This window comes from Drosophila arizonae, chromosome 3 (assembly GCF_054131065.1).
Source record: "Drosophila arizonae isolate 15081-1271.41 chromosome 3, UAZ_ARI_1.0, whole genome shotgun sequence".
Classification (NCBI taxonomy): domain Eukaryota; kingdom Metazoa; phylum Arthropoda; class Insecta; order Diptera; family Drosophilidae; genus Drosophila; species Drosophila arizonae.
Window position 1 is genome coordinate 30,452,796 of NC_142923.1, and position 13,380 is coordinate 30,466,175.

The 13,380-nt window shown below is 34.9% G+C and overlaps 2 protein-coding genes across 20 annotated transcripts in view; one reads left to right on the forward strand and one right to left on the reverse strand.

Moving 5' to 3' along the window:
- Positions 1-13,380, reverse strand: part of LOC108609695 (dipeptidyl peptidase 4) — a 48,619-nt gene that overhangs the window by 28,526 nt on the left and 6,713 nt on the right. For 2 of the 11 annotated variants that reach the window (XM_089464369.1, XM_089464364.1), the window contains exon 3: positions 3,864-3,963. The exons of 2 other annotated variants lie outside the window; for them this stretch is intronic. The gene's annotated coding sequence lies outside the window, so the exon portion shown is untranslated. Of the gene's footprint in view, positions 1-3,539; positions 3,964-13,380 lie in introns of those variants that run through there. 7 more of the 11 variants (XM_089464367.1, XM_089464362.1, XM_089464368.1 and 4 more) reach the window with 4 other exon arrangements.
- The window catches only part of CYLD (ubiquitin carboxyl-terminal hydrolase CYLD), a 33,484-nt gene continuing 30,196 nt past the window's right edge, over positions 10,093-13,380 (forward strand). For 3 of the 9 annotated variants that reach the window (XM_089464349.1, XM_089464350.1, XM_089464351.1), the window contains exons 1-2: positions 10,099-10,686; positions 10,758-11,565. In XM_089464349.1, coding sequence (XP_089320475.1) covers positions 10,183-10,686; positions 10,758-11,565 — 1,312 coding nt within the window. In that variant the 5' untranslated portion in view covers positions 10,099-10,182. Of the gene's footprint in view, positions 10,687-10,757; positions 11,566-13,380 lie in introns of all 9 variants that reach the window. The other 6 variants (XM_089464354.1, XM_089464355.1, XM_089464353.1 and 3 more) reach the window with 5 other exon arrangements.

Sequence of the window (13,380 nt, forward strand, 5' to 3'; positions counted from 1 at the left end):
AAGCCACTATGCTCAATTTTTTCTTGCTCTCTCTCTCTTTCTCTGCTCTTTGCTTTCTCAAATATGTATATGCAAGCAGCAGCTCACGAAAATTGAAATTTCGTCGCTTTAGACTCCCGTTTCTTCCCTTCTGTGTGAAGAGTACACCTAACTCTTCAAATCGTTTGCCATTTTCATGCGAAATGTTAGCGTTTTCGTTATTATTTTTGGGAAGGGTATGAAAGCGTTGGTGCGCGACTGCGCTTGGGCTGCGCTGCAGTGTGGGCAATATTATGAGAATTTATTTGTTGAATAAACTTTTGTAGACATACGATCTTAATTAAACTTTCAGAGGGTAATCATATGGTGAATATGTGTGTACATTCCAAAGCACAAGTCACAAGTACTTGAAATGCGTTTTTTACAAATTGGTGGAGAAGGGGGCGTGCTATCCAAAATCTGTAAATTACAAAATCTTTGTATCGATTAACTTTATATACAACGCAAATTTGAAGACTCCAGGTCTAAAAGTGTTCAAATTAGGCTTAAAAAACAAAATCAATATTTCGATTATTCTCGATAAAAAAAGTTATCGGATGATTTATCGAAAAATAAAGCAAACTCGTACTGCGTATGGTACACACGGGTATGCATGCCAAATTTCAGCTCTCTAGCTCTCCTCCCTCAGCCCGTTACATACTTTTTCACAAAACCATTATACCCTTTCCCATATTTCCCATTTTCAATGGGTTCAAGGTATAAAAACAAATGGTTAAGTGCTTATGTATGTAACAGCTGAAGGACGTATTTGAGACGACTAAAATATCTATTCTTCATTACCATTGTCTATTGTCTACCCTTCTTAGAACACTTGAAAACAATTCTCAAAAGCTAACTGGCTCAAACACAACTTTAGAACAAGTATGAAAGCTCTTGTCGAGGCTGCTCGACTAGGAAGTCCCTTGAACCCTTCGGGGAACTGATATTTCAATACTTCATCGCGGGTTAAACAGTATGGGCTGCAGTGAGTGCTTACTACGGGAACTTAATTTGTTAATAACTTTTCTTGTTGCTGTACTATCTTTATAAAACATTGAAATACATGTATTTGTCAAAGCACGTCTCCTAACATAGCAAAATAAAGTCCACTCAACGTGAGACTGTGTGAGTGAGTGAGGGGCATAAAACATATTGAAAGAGTGCAAATTCGCTTGGACTCATGTCTCAGATCTCCATGACTTCAGTAAAAAGAGTGACAATAAATAAGACCGAAAGCGGAATACAAAAGTTAACCGAAGCATATAGGCGTCGAGTCACTCGAGTTTTTGCATACATATGTATACATATTTTCGTAGCAACACTGTCCGGCTCCGTTGTTTGAGACTCGATCTGTGAAAAATTCTAACGCCAAGATCACGCGAAAAGTACGCCTTTCAATATGAAGCCTAACTGCGCGCTTAGGAAATTAGGGTATAATTTTCACAGGCCACAAATGCTCACACATGTTTCCAGAGACTGCAAGTGTGTGTGTGTGCTTGCCCGTCGCGAATTCATATTCTTTATGCGTATCAACGCTTTCATACCCTCCCCACGAATATCCATCGAAACGCTACATTTTGTTTGCATGAGTCTGACAAACGCTTTTATGATTTAGGTATACCCTTCGTTCAACAGGAAAGAGCTGGGATCGTCGCCAACAAATTTCAATTTTTGTGCGCTGCTGAGTTCGGTGATTTGAGCGACCATAGAGATATATATATATATATATATATATATATATATATATATATATATATATAGAGAGAGAGAGAGAGAGAGTAGGACAAAAGCACATAGTTGTGCTTCATATAAGAATGGGACCATTTCGTTTGAGCGCTTGCAGCGCACTGACTTTGTCGTGCAATATTTTCACTGCTCGAACCTCCAGCGACCGAGCCGAGCAAATAGGAAGTAAAGTGGTCGACCAACTTAACATTTTCTGCTGTAGAAAAATTTGTTCTACATGTCTAGTCTATGTGTTCTCTGGTCAGTGGTTTTATAGAGCATACCAAACTTTCGAAAGGGTTTGCCATGCTCATGTAAAACGTTAGCGTTTTCTTATCTTCTTATCTAACTAAATAATCCGGGCAACATAAATAAAATATTGTTTCTAAATGCTAATATTTATCTAAATATAATATTTATGAGACATTGTATTACAAAATTACATTGCCCTTCGTATTTACGTTATTTGTGGTATGGTATGTGGTATTGTGGTATGTGGGTATGAAAGCGTTAACATAAAGAATAAGCTGTCGCTGCGAACTTATAACGGGAAATTTGATTTTGTTCGGCCATCTGTTCTGCACACACACACAATTACATTACCATCGACATCGGAATTAAGTCAGTCGAAGATCTTGAGAACCATCACCGGAGAATCCGATGTGATCGAACCGAAAACTTTCTTAGACACTTGAATAATAGCAATAGCAATGACGATATTATGAAAAAGTGAAAGATTTAGGGGTTTATGGACAACTTAATAAATAAACCATTCAAACTCTTTGCTGAAATAATCAAAGCTTTAATTAATGCTTCTTGAATTTGGCGAACTAAAGCCAAAAATTTATTGAGATATTTATTAATTTCTTTCAATATTATGCCAGTTCATTAGGGTGACCATCTGGACCGGAGCCCATTCCGGGACTGTCAACAAAAAATATTCAAAATTAAATCACATATAACATAACATTATAAACATAAGTTCAAATATTTGTTATGCTTTCTAAATGTTAAGTAAGCAGTTTCCACGTATATATGTATGTAAATTTGTATATACAGTCGACTCTCGTTATTTCGAAATTCAAGGGACTCTTAAAATATTTCGAATTGTAGAGTGTTTAACCATATGAGTACGAATTACCGCGTCTTAGCAAGGATTTTTAGCTCTAATTACAGAGTGATTACTTTGAATTAATGAGGTTCGAAATAACGCAGGTTTGAAATAACAAGAGTCGACTGTACATACATATGTACATATGTAATACATGACATACATACATACGTATTTACATGTATACGAGTAAGCTTGTGTGTAAGAGGTTGCTAAGTATTGGACTCAAATATATCGTTTTGTACCTACATACATATGTATATGTAAGTATACTTACATACATATGTACACGTATGTATGTATAAATCAATTTTTTAAATAATTGGTATTGTAGGTAAGTGGAATTAATGCTTATAACACTTAAATTCGCTCAATACTCGGAATTTCTGTTCTTACATTCGTTAACTTTGTAATTATATAAACATCCTTCCATTACTTTATTTTGATACATACATACATATACTCTTATGTCTATATGTATATACACATGTATGTATTTCCCGTAATAAAAAACTACTCAAATTTGCAATTGCAATAAACCTTTTCCGGTAATGTTGTTTCAAAAAGTAAATATTTATATATATGTATGTACATATGTATTTATGAACAAATATTGTTTGTGCTTTTAGGTTCGTACATACTAATACATACATACATAATACATAGTATGTATGTGTGTACATACGTTTTTAGGGACTCATGCACCAAAACGAGCACTCAGTACAATCAGAATTGTTTATATGAATGCACATATATACGTATATAAATATAAACATACATATATGTATATCATAAGCCATAACTATTAATTTTTCAAAGAACATTTGTGTCCTTATTTTATGCACACTCAAAGCCATATGAATAATTTTAAGCACAGACACAATCGAGCAATTAAACACATTTCACTATATAAACACATACATATGTATGTATGTATGTATTAACATACTTTATTACAAGCCAAAAACACATACACTGGTTTCAGTAATATTTAGTGGAAGACCATTACCCAGTGACAGGCACCCCGGGACTAAATGTTTTAAGAATTGTAGCTAACTTTCTGCTCTTGCGAAATACTTGGAGGATTTTTTGCAGACATTCGGGGAATTCTGTAAATACACGGTAAAAATAATTATATATTTCGAGGTAAAATATTTATAGCATATTTAAAGGCTTATAATAAAAATTTATATATATAAATATTTATTTTTTTTTTTTTTTACACACTTTTGCTGAATAAACTATGCGGAAGAATAAACAAAGCTCGTTCGACTTCAAAATTGTATCTATGTATACGTAATGTTATTGTACCTTCTTAAGTGTTTATGTTTTCATACATGTATGCCCTCGAATATAAGGAAAAATTTACAAAATAAGTACAAGAAAAAAATTATATATGAAAGCACATGCATTTTGATAATTCTGTCTGCACTTTTTGTTCAGTGTATGAATGTATACTAACAAGGGTAGCTTAAACCCAAGTCCGTTAAATAAAAAAATATTATAATGACAACAACAACCAGCTTATAGTTATGTATATAAATCCATGTATATGAAATAATGTAGTAGGTAAAGTATTTATTGAAAGTCAAGTCATGTTCATTTCTTTATTTTATTATTTTAAAACTAAAATCAAACAGCTTGCCAATTGGTGGGATATTTTCTCTTAAAAAAAAGAGAGAAATTGACATACTCTTAAAAAACGGACATAGTGTCCAGGGCTGATATAAGCTTATTCGAGTACATTTCAGAATCAGTTGTCTTCAAGAAGCAATATTAATCAAGTATGTATATATATTTATATACTTGTCTGATATTCAAATTGGTCAAAATATTTTATCTAAGTATAAATACATTATTACTTTTTAAGTTTACCCAAATACATAAGCAGGAAGAGGCGTATCAGAACCATATAGGATATGCATAAATGTATGCTCAGCGTCTCTTGAAGGTATCGGCTCTAAATTAGTTTAAAAAAATTAAAAACTATTTATGTTTGTCTTGTGAGTGAATTTTTAAGGAGCATATTGACTAACGATTTGAAGAGTTCGATATAGTCTTAACTTGGAAGGAAGCAATGGGAATTTATCGCGAACAAACTTTAAGGCTGATGTCAGAGTGGCCGCGATAAGCGATGTTATAAGCGATAATTATCGCAGCGATCTGCAAAGCGATGTCATGTCAGAGTGAAAGAGAGAAATATTGCTTGAATTGCCAAAAAGAATATATTTCACCTACTAACCAACTGTTATTTAAGCTCAGAACGCAGCGAAAACACACGTATCAGAAAAGCTTTAGCTATTTAACGAATGCTTTCTCGCAACTCGGTTTACTTATCGCTTCGCTTGCACTCTAACATGTTTTAAGCGATTACATGTAAATCTGCATGTAGAGCTGTCTGGCTTATTGTCGCTCCATATTATCGCATCGCTTATCGCAGCCATTCTGACATCAGCCTAAAGCAATTTGCGAGAAAGCGATTCCGAATCGTGTGTCTTTGTTGCGTGCTGAACTTAAATAGCCGTTGGTTAATAGGTAAAATGTATTTTTTTTTCGCTATGCAAGCTTAAATAACAGTTTGTTTCAAAACTATTTCTATTTTTATACCCTGAACCCATTGAAAATGGGAAATCAGGGTATAATGGTTTTGTTAAAAGTATGTAACAGGCAGAAGGAGGCGTGCGTCCGTCCGTATGTATAAACGCGTCGATCTCAGAAGATATAAGAGCTAGAGACTTGAAATTGGTTTTCCTAGGTCCGTGTATATAACGCGCATATCGAGTTTTTCTCTATATAGAGATAACTACTCCCGATATTTTATTATCAATCAAAAACCTTATGGAAAGCTGGTTATTTAATTATATCTCCTAAACCTTTAGAGCTAGAGCTTCCAAATTTTAAATGTAGACTTACATGTATTTTATATAATTTCGGTTTTGGTTGTAATTTACCCCCACCTCTATATCCACCCCTCTCCTTCACCTTTGTAAAAGGCGTATTTAAAGTACTAGAGACTTGTGCTTTGGAATGTACATACATTTTACCATTTTACCATATGATTACGCTCTGAACGTTTTATTAAGATTGTACGTCTAGATATTAAATTATTCAACAAATAAATTCTTATTATGTTGCCCACACTACAGCGCAGTCCAAGCGCAGTCGCTGCTTACTGTTCTAATACGTGCGTGTGTATGTATGTGTGCCGAAAAGAAGTGCAGAGTGATTAGAATAATAATAATAATTTATACAGTAAGGGCAATATTATGATAATTTATTTGTTGAGTAATTACTCTTGTAGCCGTTCTATCTTCATGAAACTTTCAGAATGCTCAAATGTACATATGTATGTAAATACACTTGCCAGAAAAACTATGCGTACAGGCCTAACGTGCGACTTTGATAGAGAATAAATATGATAAATAATAGGATTATTATCAATATTATATTTTTTAGTGAAAAACTATTTAATAACACACATTTAACAACAATTTTTTTTAAATAATATTAAACAGTTTTTTTTTTATATTTTAAATAAGAAAAAAACAACGAAAATTCACTTAGAAAAAGTTTGCGTACAAACTAAAAAACAAAACCAAAAATAACTTTTTTTCAATGAAAATTTAAAAATTAATATGAGGTTGGATACCCCTTTCGCTTCTTGGTCTCTTCCAACCGTTTTGGCATCGATGCCACCAATTTCCGGGTGAAATCAGCCGGAATTTTGAGCCACTCCTCCATCAGAACCGATTTGAGCATGTCCTTTGAAGTAATTATTCGGTCTCTGATCCTGCGCTCCAAAAAATCCCATAAATGCTCTATGGGATTAAGGTCGGGTGACTGGGGAGGCGAATGAAGCTGGTATCTGGTATTATAGAGCAACCAGAGCTTGACATTGTGAGCTGTGTGTTTGGGATCATTGTCATGTTGAAAGACAAAGTCCTCCCCAAGACCCAATTGTCTGGCGCTTTGGTGTAAATTGTTTTTTAAGATATGGAGGTAATCCATATGGTTCATTGTGGACTCAATAAAAGCCAAATTGCCCACTCCAATTGAATTAAATGCCCGTGTTGCTCGAAGGAAGCCACTTATCTCTGAAGCAAATAAAATCAAACGGATGGATTTCGCCAGAAAATACTTGGAAGTCAGTCCTGAGTACTGGAACCAAGTGATATTTAGTGATGAGAGCAAATTCTGTATATTTGGTATCAAGGGGAGAAAGCTTGTGTGGCGAAAGAGAGGCACTGCGTTCGACGTACAAAATCTAACTCCAACCGTTAAGCACGGCGGTGGTGGCGTAATGGTGTGGGGGTGTATGGCAGCAAGTGGAGTAGGCAATTTGGCTTTTATTGAGTCCACAATGAACCATATGGATTACCTCCATATCTTAAAAAACAATTTACACCAAAGCGCCAGACAATTGGGTCTTGGGGAGGACTTTGTCTTTCAACATGACAATGATCCCAAACACACAGCTCACAATGTCAAGCTCTGGTTGCTCTATAATACCAGATACCAGCTTCATTCGCCTCCCCAGTCACCCGACCTTAATCCCATAGAGCATTTATGGGATTTTTTGGAGCGCAGGATCAGAGACCGAATAATTACTTCAAAGGACATGCTCAAATCGGTTCTGATGGAGGAGTGGCTCAAAATTCCGGCTGATTTCACCCGGAAATTGGTGGCATCGATGCCAAAACGGTTGGAAGAGACCAAGAAGCGAAAGGGGTATCCAACGTCATATTAATTTTTAAATTTTCATTGAAAAAAAGTTATTTTTGGTTTTGTTTTTTAGTTTGTACGCAAACTTTTTCTAAGTGAATTTTCGTTGTTTTTTTTCTTATTTAAAATATAAAAAAAAACTGTTTAATATTATTTAAAAAAAAATTGTTGTTAAATGTGTGTTATTAAATAGTTTTTCACTAAAAAATATAATATTGATAATAATCCTATTATTTATCATATTTATTCTCTATCAAAGTCGCACGTTAGGCCTGTACGCATAGTTTTTCTGGCAAGTGTATATTCCGAAACCCAAGGCTCCTTTCTAATACTTTTTTTTTTTTAATTGGGGGCGTAGGGGGCGTGGTTTCCAAAATCTGTAAATTACAAAATCCCCGTATTCTTAAAAAAATGTATATACACAGTAAATCTAAAGTCTCTAGGTCTAAAAGTGTTCAAATTAGGCTTTAAAAAAAAAAAAAAACAAAATTTATTGATCTTCGATTCTGCAATTTGAACTCATAATCGCTCACACAATTTTAAGTTGTGGTAGGCACACGCCAATGCTCATGTCCCATGCATACAGACATGCACATACACACATGCACATAGGCACACAAATGCTTTTACAATGATTAGCCCATAACTTGTGAGCATCGCGGCCCCTGCGTACCCACAATCAAACGTATGTATGTGTGTGAGCAGTTCAAAGCATCTACCAAATGCAAATTCAGGGCTCTAAAATTGCTACAGGCAGCAAGAGCTAGTGCTGCAAAAATATCGGATCGGAATCGTTATAATCGATATTTTCGAATTTTGGCAAAAGATCGATATGGCTTTCTTAGTATCGATATATCGAAAAAATGGTTATTCTTGGCGTTGGTTTTAACTGTGTAAGAAGCGCATTTATTTAATTTTGCTAAATTGTATACAAATCAGAGCTTGCAAATGAGAGTTGAGCGTTTTTTCGTTTATTCTCTTTCTCGCATCATAACCAACAAAAATTGTGCAGACACGTCTCTCTCTGAGCGTCACTCTCTATTTTCTTTAGCATCTGTTTCGCTCAGACGCAATGCAATGACTCATTCGTGTGACGCTCTCACATGAGTGTCGCGTAAAACTAACACGATTTTCTCTCACACAAAGCCTCTCAGCAAAAAACACTTTGATTAACAAACTCAGCAGAAAATGTTTTTGCCTTCGTGTGCATGTAAATACACGCAAACATACATACAAAAAGAGCGCAGCAATCGCGCGTGATTACCCATACAAACGCAACTTACCGTTACTTCATTTAACTCAAGCAAACGATCAGTGTTTGACTTGAGGAAACGAAAACAGAAACAACTATCTCCCTCAGAGCGCGAGAAAGCTAAGCCAGACGCGACAAAAACAGTTTCTGTCTGAGTTTTTTTGACTGTGTCACTGGAAGACACTTTTTTGCAGACAACGAAAAAGTGTTAACAGTTATTTGTGAGCTATGATACAAATTGATTTAATTTAATTGCAATAGAAAGAAAAAAAATGGATCAGTTTTTGGGAAGAAAACGTAAGTACAATTTATATATCCTATTGGAAAAGCTTGGAATCATAGCTTGTGTGTTTTAGGCGCGGCGAGGGTTGACTCCGATGAAGAAAATAAGACCGTGGGAGTCCCAAAAAAATCCGAAGTGTGGAAATATTTTGAAAAAGGAAAAGATGGTTGTGCGGTGTGCAGAAATTGCTTTAAGGTCTGCAAAACAAGTGGAAATACCACAAGCTTTAAAAATCACTTAACACGCAGAAATAAGCGGTTTGAGTTTTTGCAATATGTTACATATTACAGAACGCAACAATCGCGTGTGCTTACCCATACATACGCAAAAGACAATTCATTTAACTCAAGCAAACGATTAGTGCTTGACTTGAGTGAAACGAAAACTGAAATAACTGTCTCGCTCAGAGCGCGAGCGAGCTAAACCATACGCGACAAAAACAATTTCTGTCAGTCTTTTTTATTGTGTGAGTAAAAGACACTTATTTGCAGACAACAAAAATCGATCACTACAATAAAAAACATAACATAATAGTTTTTAGGTTTTAGCTTTTAAGTCAATTCAGCTTTTATTTTAAAACGTAATTTCACAAAATTGAAACGTTCATATAAGTTCAAATTTGTAAGGATACGAATCACTGTTTTTTTTTTCTTTTTTTGGCGACTGTCGACCGCTATCGACGGTTTGAAAATTACTATCGTCCTCAATCGATGGGACCCACCATCGATAGTTTGGCTCCTCTAGCCCGAACCTAAAAGTGAAAAGTCTAGCAAATACGAATGGGTCTGGGAGATAACTCCCGAAAAAAAAGTGTGCAAACCGCTTTACACTACTTTTCCGGTCTATGTGTTCTCTGGTTAGTGGTAAAGCTGAATTTAGAAGTTAAATTAACAATAATACATGATACAAATCATGTTCTGTTTCTATGTCTATTTTTACGTATAAACGCAATTCATTTTCTTATCGATTTTTATAAATATGCTTACATACATATATCGATATTATTTCATTTATTTATTTGTTATTTGTAACCTTTATATTCATTGTTAACTATTTTGGTATCTGAATTAGATGGAAACTAATCTAAAATATCTTAAATACGCGCTCGTTAATCGACAGATAGAGCTAACCAAATCTGGAATTATATCTTTATCCGATAATGGTGAAAGTAAACCCTCTATGTATCTCGACAAACAAATGGTCTTTCCTGGATCATTAATAAAAATTATTGGAACTTCTGATGGTAAAGAAAGTGACGAATGTATTGTTCAAATTTTAAACTTCAATGCTGTTACAAATAACCAATTTTACGAAATCAGGACGAGCTACTTGGTTAAAGTAGCAGAGGAAATTTGGCCATTTGTTATTAGCATTGACAGTCTTGAAAGTCGGTTACGTTTAGTTAACAATAGCGAAGAATGTCTTTGGTTGACTAACTTAAAAGTCAATGACGTTGTGTGTGTGCGTGGAGAATTGTTTAAAAATGGAAACACGAATTTTGATTGTATTATACGTTACATTGGTCCAGTGCAAGAACTCAATTCCGTAGGATATTATTTTGGATTGGAAATTTTGGTTTGTTACTTGAATGTTACTAATATTAATCAATTCTCCACTAATATATATAAATTGCTGTATTATCTTAGCATCTCAATAACGGGTACTCACCTCAAGCCAAGGAAATTCAGTTCGCTACGAAGTACATGCAGTGTGAACCTAACTTGGCAATATTTACCACTGCTAATTGGATAGCTCCTGTATCAAGTGAATCAAAACATAAACTATCCGCCAGACAATTGATCAACGAAACTATTGATCGTGTGTACACATCCATTGTGCCATCAACATTAAATGGACAGCGAAGTGATCACAAGTCCAAGAAACGACAGCCTACAGCTCATTTTTATGATTCATTGATAGAAACAGACGTGAATCGAAACACAGATAAATACGACTCCGAATTCATGAGTGAGTCTATTAAAGAAAATGATTCATCTATAAACGGGATAAATAAATATAATAATAGTAATAAATTATATTTAAATAACATTCTGATACCTATGGGACGTAAAGGATCAAGTCTAGTAAGTTGTCAGAAAAACGAGAATATTTTTGACACAATGAAGAGAACCGAATCAAATATTAATGAAAGCGATACTAATGTTATGACTAATAGTGACATTGAAGACGTTAGTAGAAAGGAGCAAAATATAAGCATTGTTAGTAATCGTCTGGAAAAAGAAAACGTCGATTTGGCCGATTTGCTCGGTACGAATTGGCCGACAAATGCCGGAGAAGCTGGTTTCATTTTAAACAGAGCTAAATTAGGTTCAAAACCATGCGACAATAAATTGGAGACATCTGCATCTAGTTCTACCTTTGAAACTTTTGCCAAGAATAGAAACAGAGTTTCCCAAGTACCTAGTTCATCTATAGAAGTCAACTGTAACACTGGTAAGAACATATTAACATATCTTATATATACATATATAAGTTAAGACTATCGACAATCTAAGGAGGTTGGAGAGTCCAGTCAACCCATCAAGGGGAGAACCCAACCAGTAAAACATATATGACTTGGTTTATATTCGGACGAGAGAGAGCTTAAGCTAGGTACACACGATGCAAACATTTTGCATCAAGTTGATAGCTGCAATCAAATTTGCTCGTTTGAACACGAGTGCAAACATTTTGCTGCAAACAAAAAATTTGCAATAACTGTTTGCAGCAACTTTTTTTGCCTGTCGTCTGAATACAGAATTTTACCGTTAACTTGTTTGCTTTCAGCCGCAATATTGCAGCAAGCAAAGCAAAAAGTGAGATCGCGAGAAAACGATTGGATTAATTTAATTGTACGAGAATTTTTGAGTTTTATGGGATGTTTCGTCAGCAGACTTGAAAAATAAGTATAAAAAACAATATGCTTATCGCGAAATTGCTGAAAAAATTTACTTTTTCTAATAAAAAATTGAAATCACTGAGTGACATGCGAAAATTGTTATAGTTTTATTCATCGCCATATTGTAGCTCTTTTAAAAGGTTCTGATGCAATCCTTTTCATCACCACCACCCACCCTCTTCTAGATCTATTATTACATTATTGTGTTCAACCGGGAAAATGTCTATTTTCCTACAATTTAACTTAGGTTGGGGATATCTTATAAGAAAATATAAAAGTACAGAATTTTGAAATGCTGAGCATCTCAGAATATTAGTGTAGTAGACCTTTTAGATGTATCTAGCATTAAATACCTCTAAAAGGTCTACTACACTAATATTCTGAGATGCTCATTTAACAACTCTTTAATGTCAATGCTATCCAAGATAAGTGGGCTAATAAAGCAAGTGTTACGGATAGAATTAGGTCTTCAAGATTAGCAATTATAATTCTGTTCTTCGCTAGAATTGTTGAATAGAGATGCTCAACTTTTGCATCGGGTTTTAGAATTGCATTAAGTGCCTTCGAAACTTAATTAAGTCGTACTTGAAATTTATTGTTTATTTCAATTTGTCTATTTTCTGAATCTATTAACTGACTCTGCTTGAACTTTATTTGCTCCCAGTCGTCAGAATCTGGGGTTCCTGCAATTACCTTAAGGGCGGGCACTACCTATCAAGTTTATGCTTCCAGATTGCCTATGGTGAACATTTAAAATTGTAATTAATGTGGCTATATGTTGAAAGTCGGACTTCAGTGCCTGTTTCATGTGGTCTTTGAGTAGGTTGTCTATTAGTTGTCTTGTTTCGTCAACGTAAGTTTTGAATGATGTTAAGTTTGTCGTGTGTCCCAAGTACCTGTATTCGTCCCAGATTGTCACGTCTCCGTCAGCTATGGGAATGTAGTCCGCGTGTAAATAGTCATTAAGTCTTAGTGTCGCTTCGGTCACAGGCAGCGTTGTCATTGTCAGAGCCAAAAAGTATCGTAACCTAAAGTGAGATGTATTTAAAACTTATTCGTCTAAAAGTTCAAATTCTGAGGAACAAGTTTTTCTCTACTTAAGACAGTCCTTATGGACCACCCTCCCTTTAATTAGAACCGTCGTACCCAGGTCCGCCTCAACTGTTGCTTCAGTGAATAGGGGCGAAAGTTTATTTCCCAATCTTCTGTTCGTTTTTAACCATACTTTCTCACCTACTTTATAATTTTTCTGGACCCTGTTCTTGTTCTGGTTTTCCAACGATTTTTCTTGTGCTGCCGTGATTTTCTTTTCACAGCAGCTTCAATAGGGATTGAATGGATAATTTCTATCGGCTTCTTTTTCGTAAGCA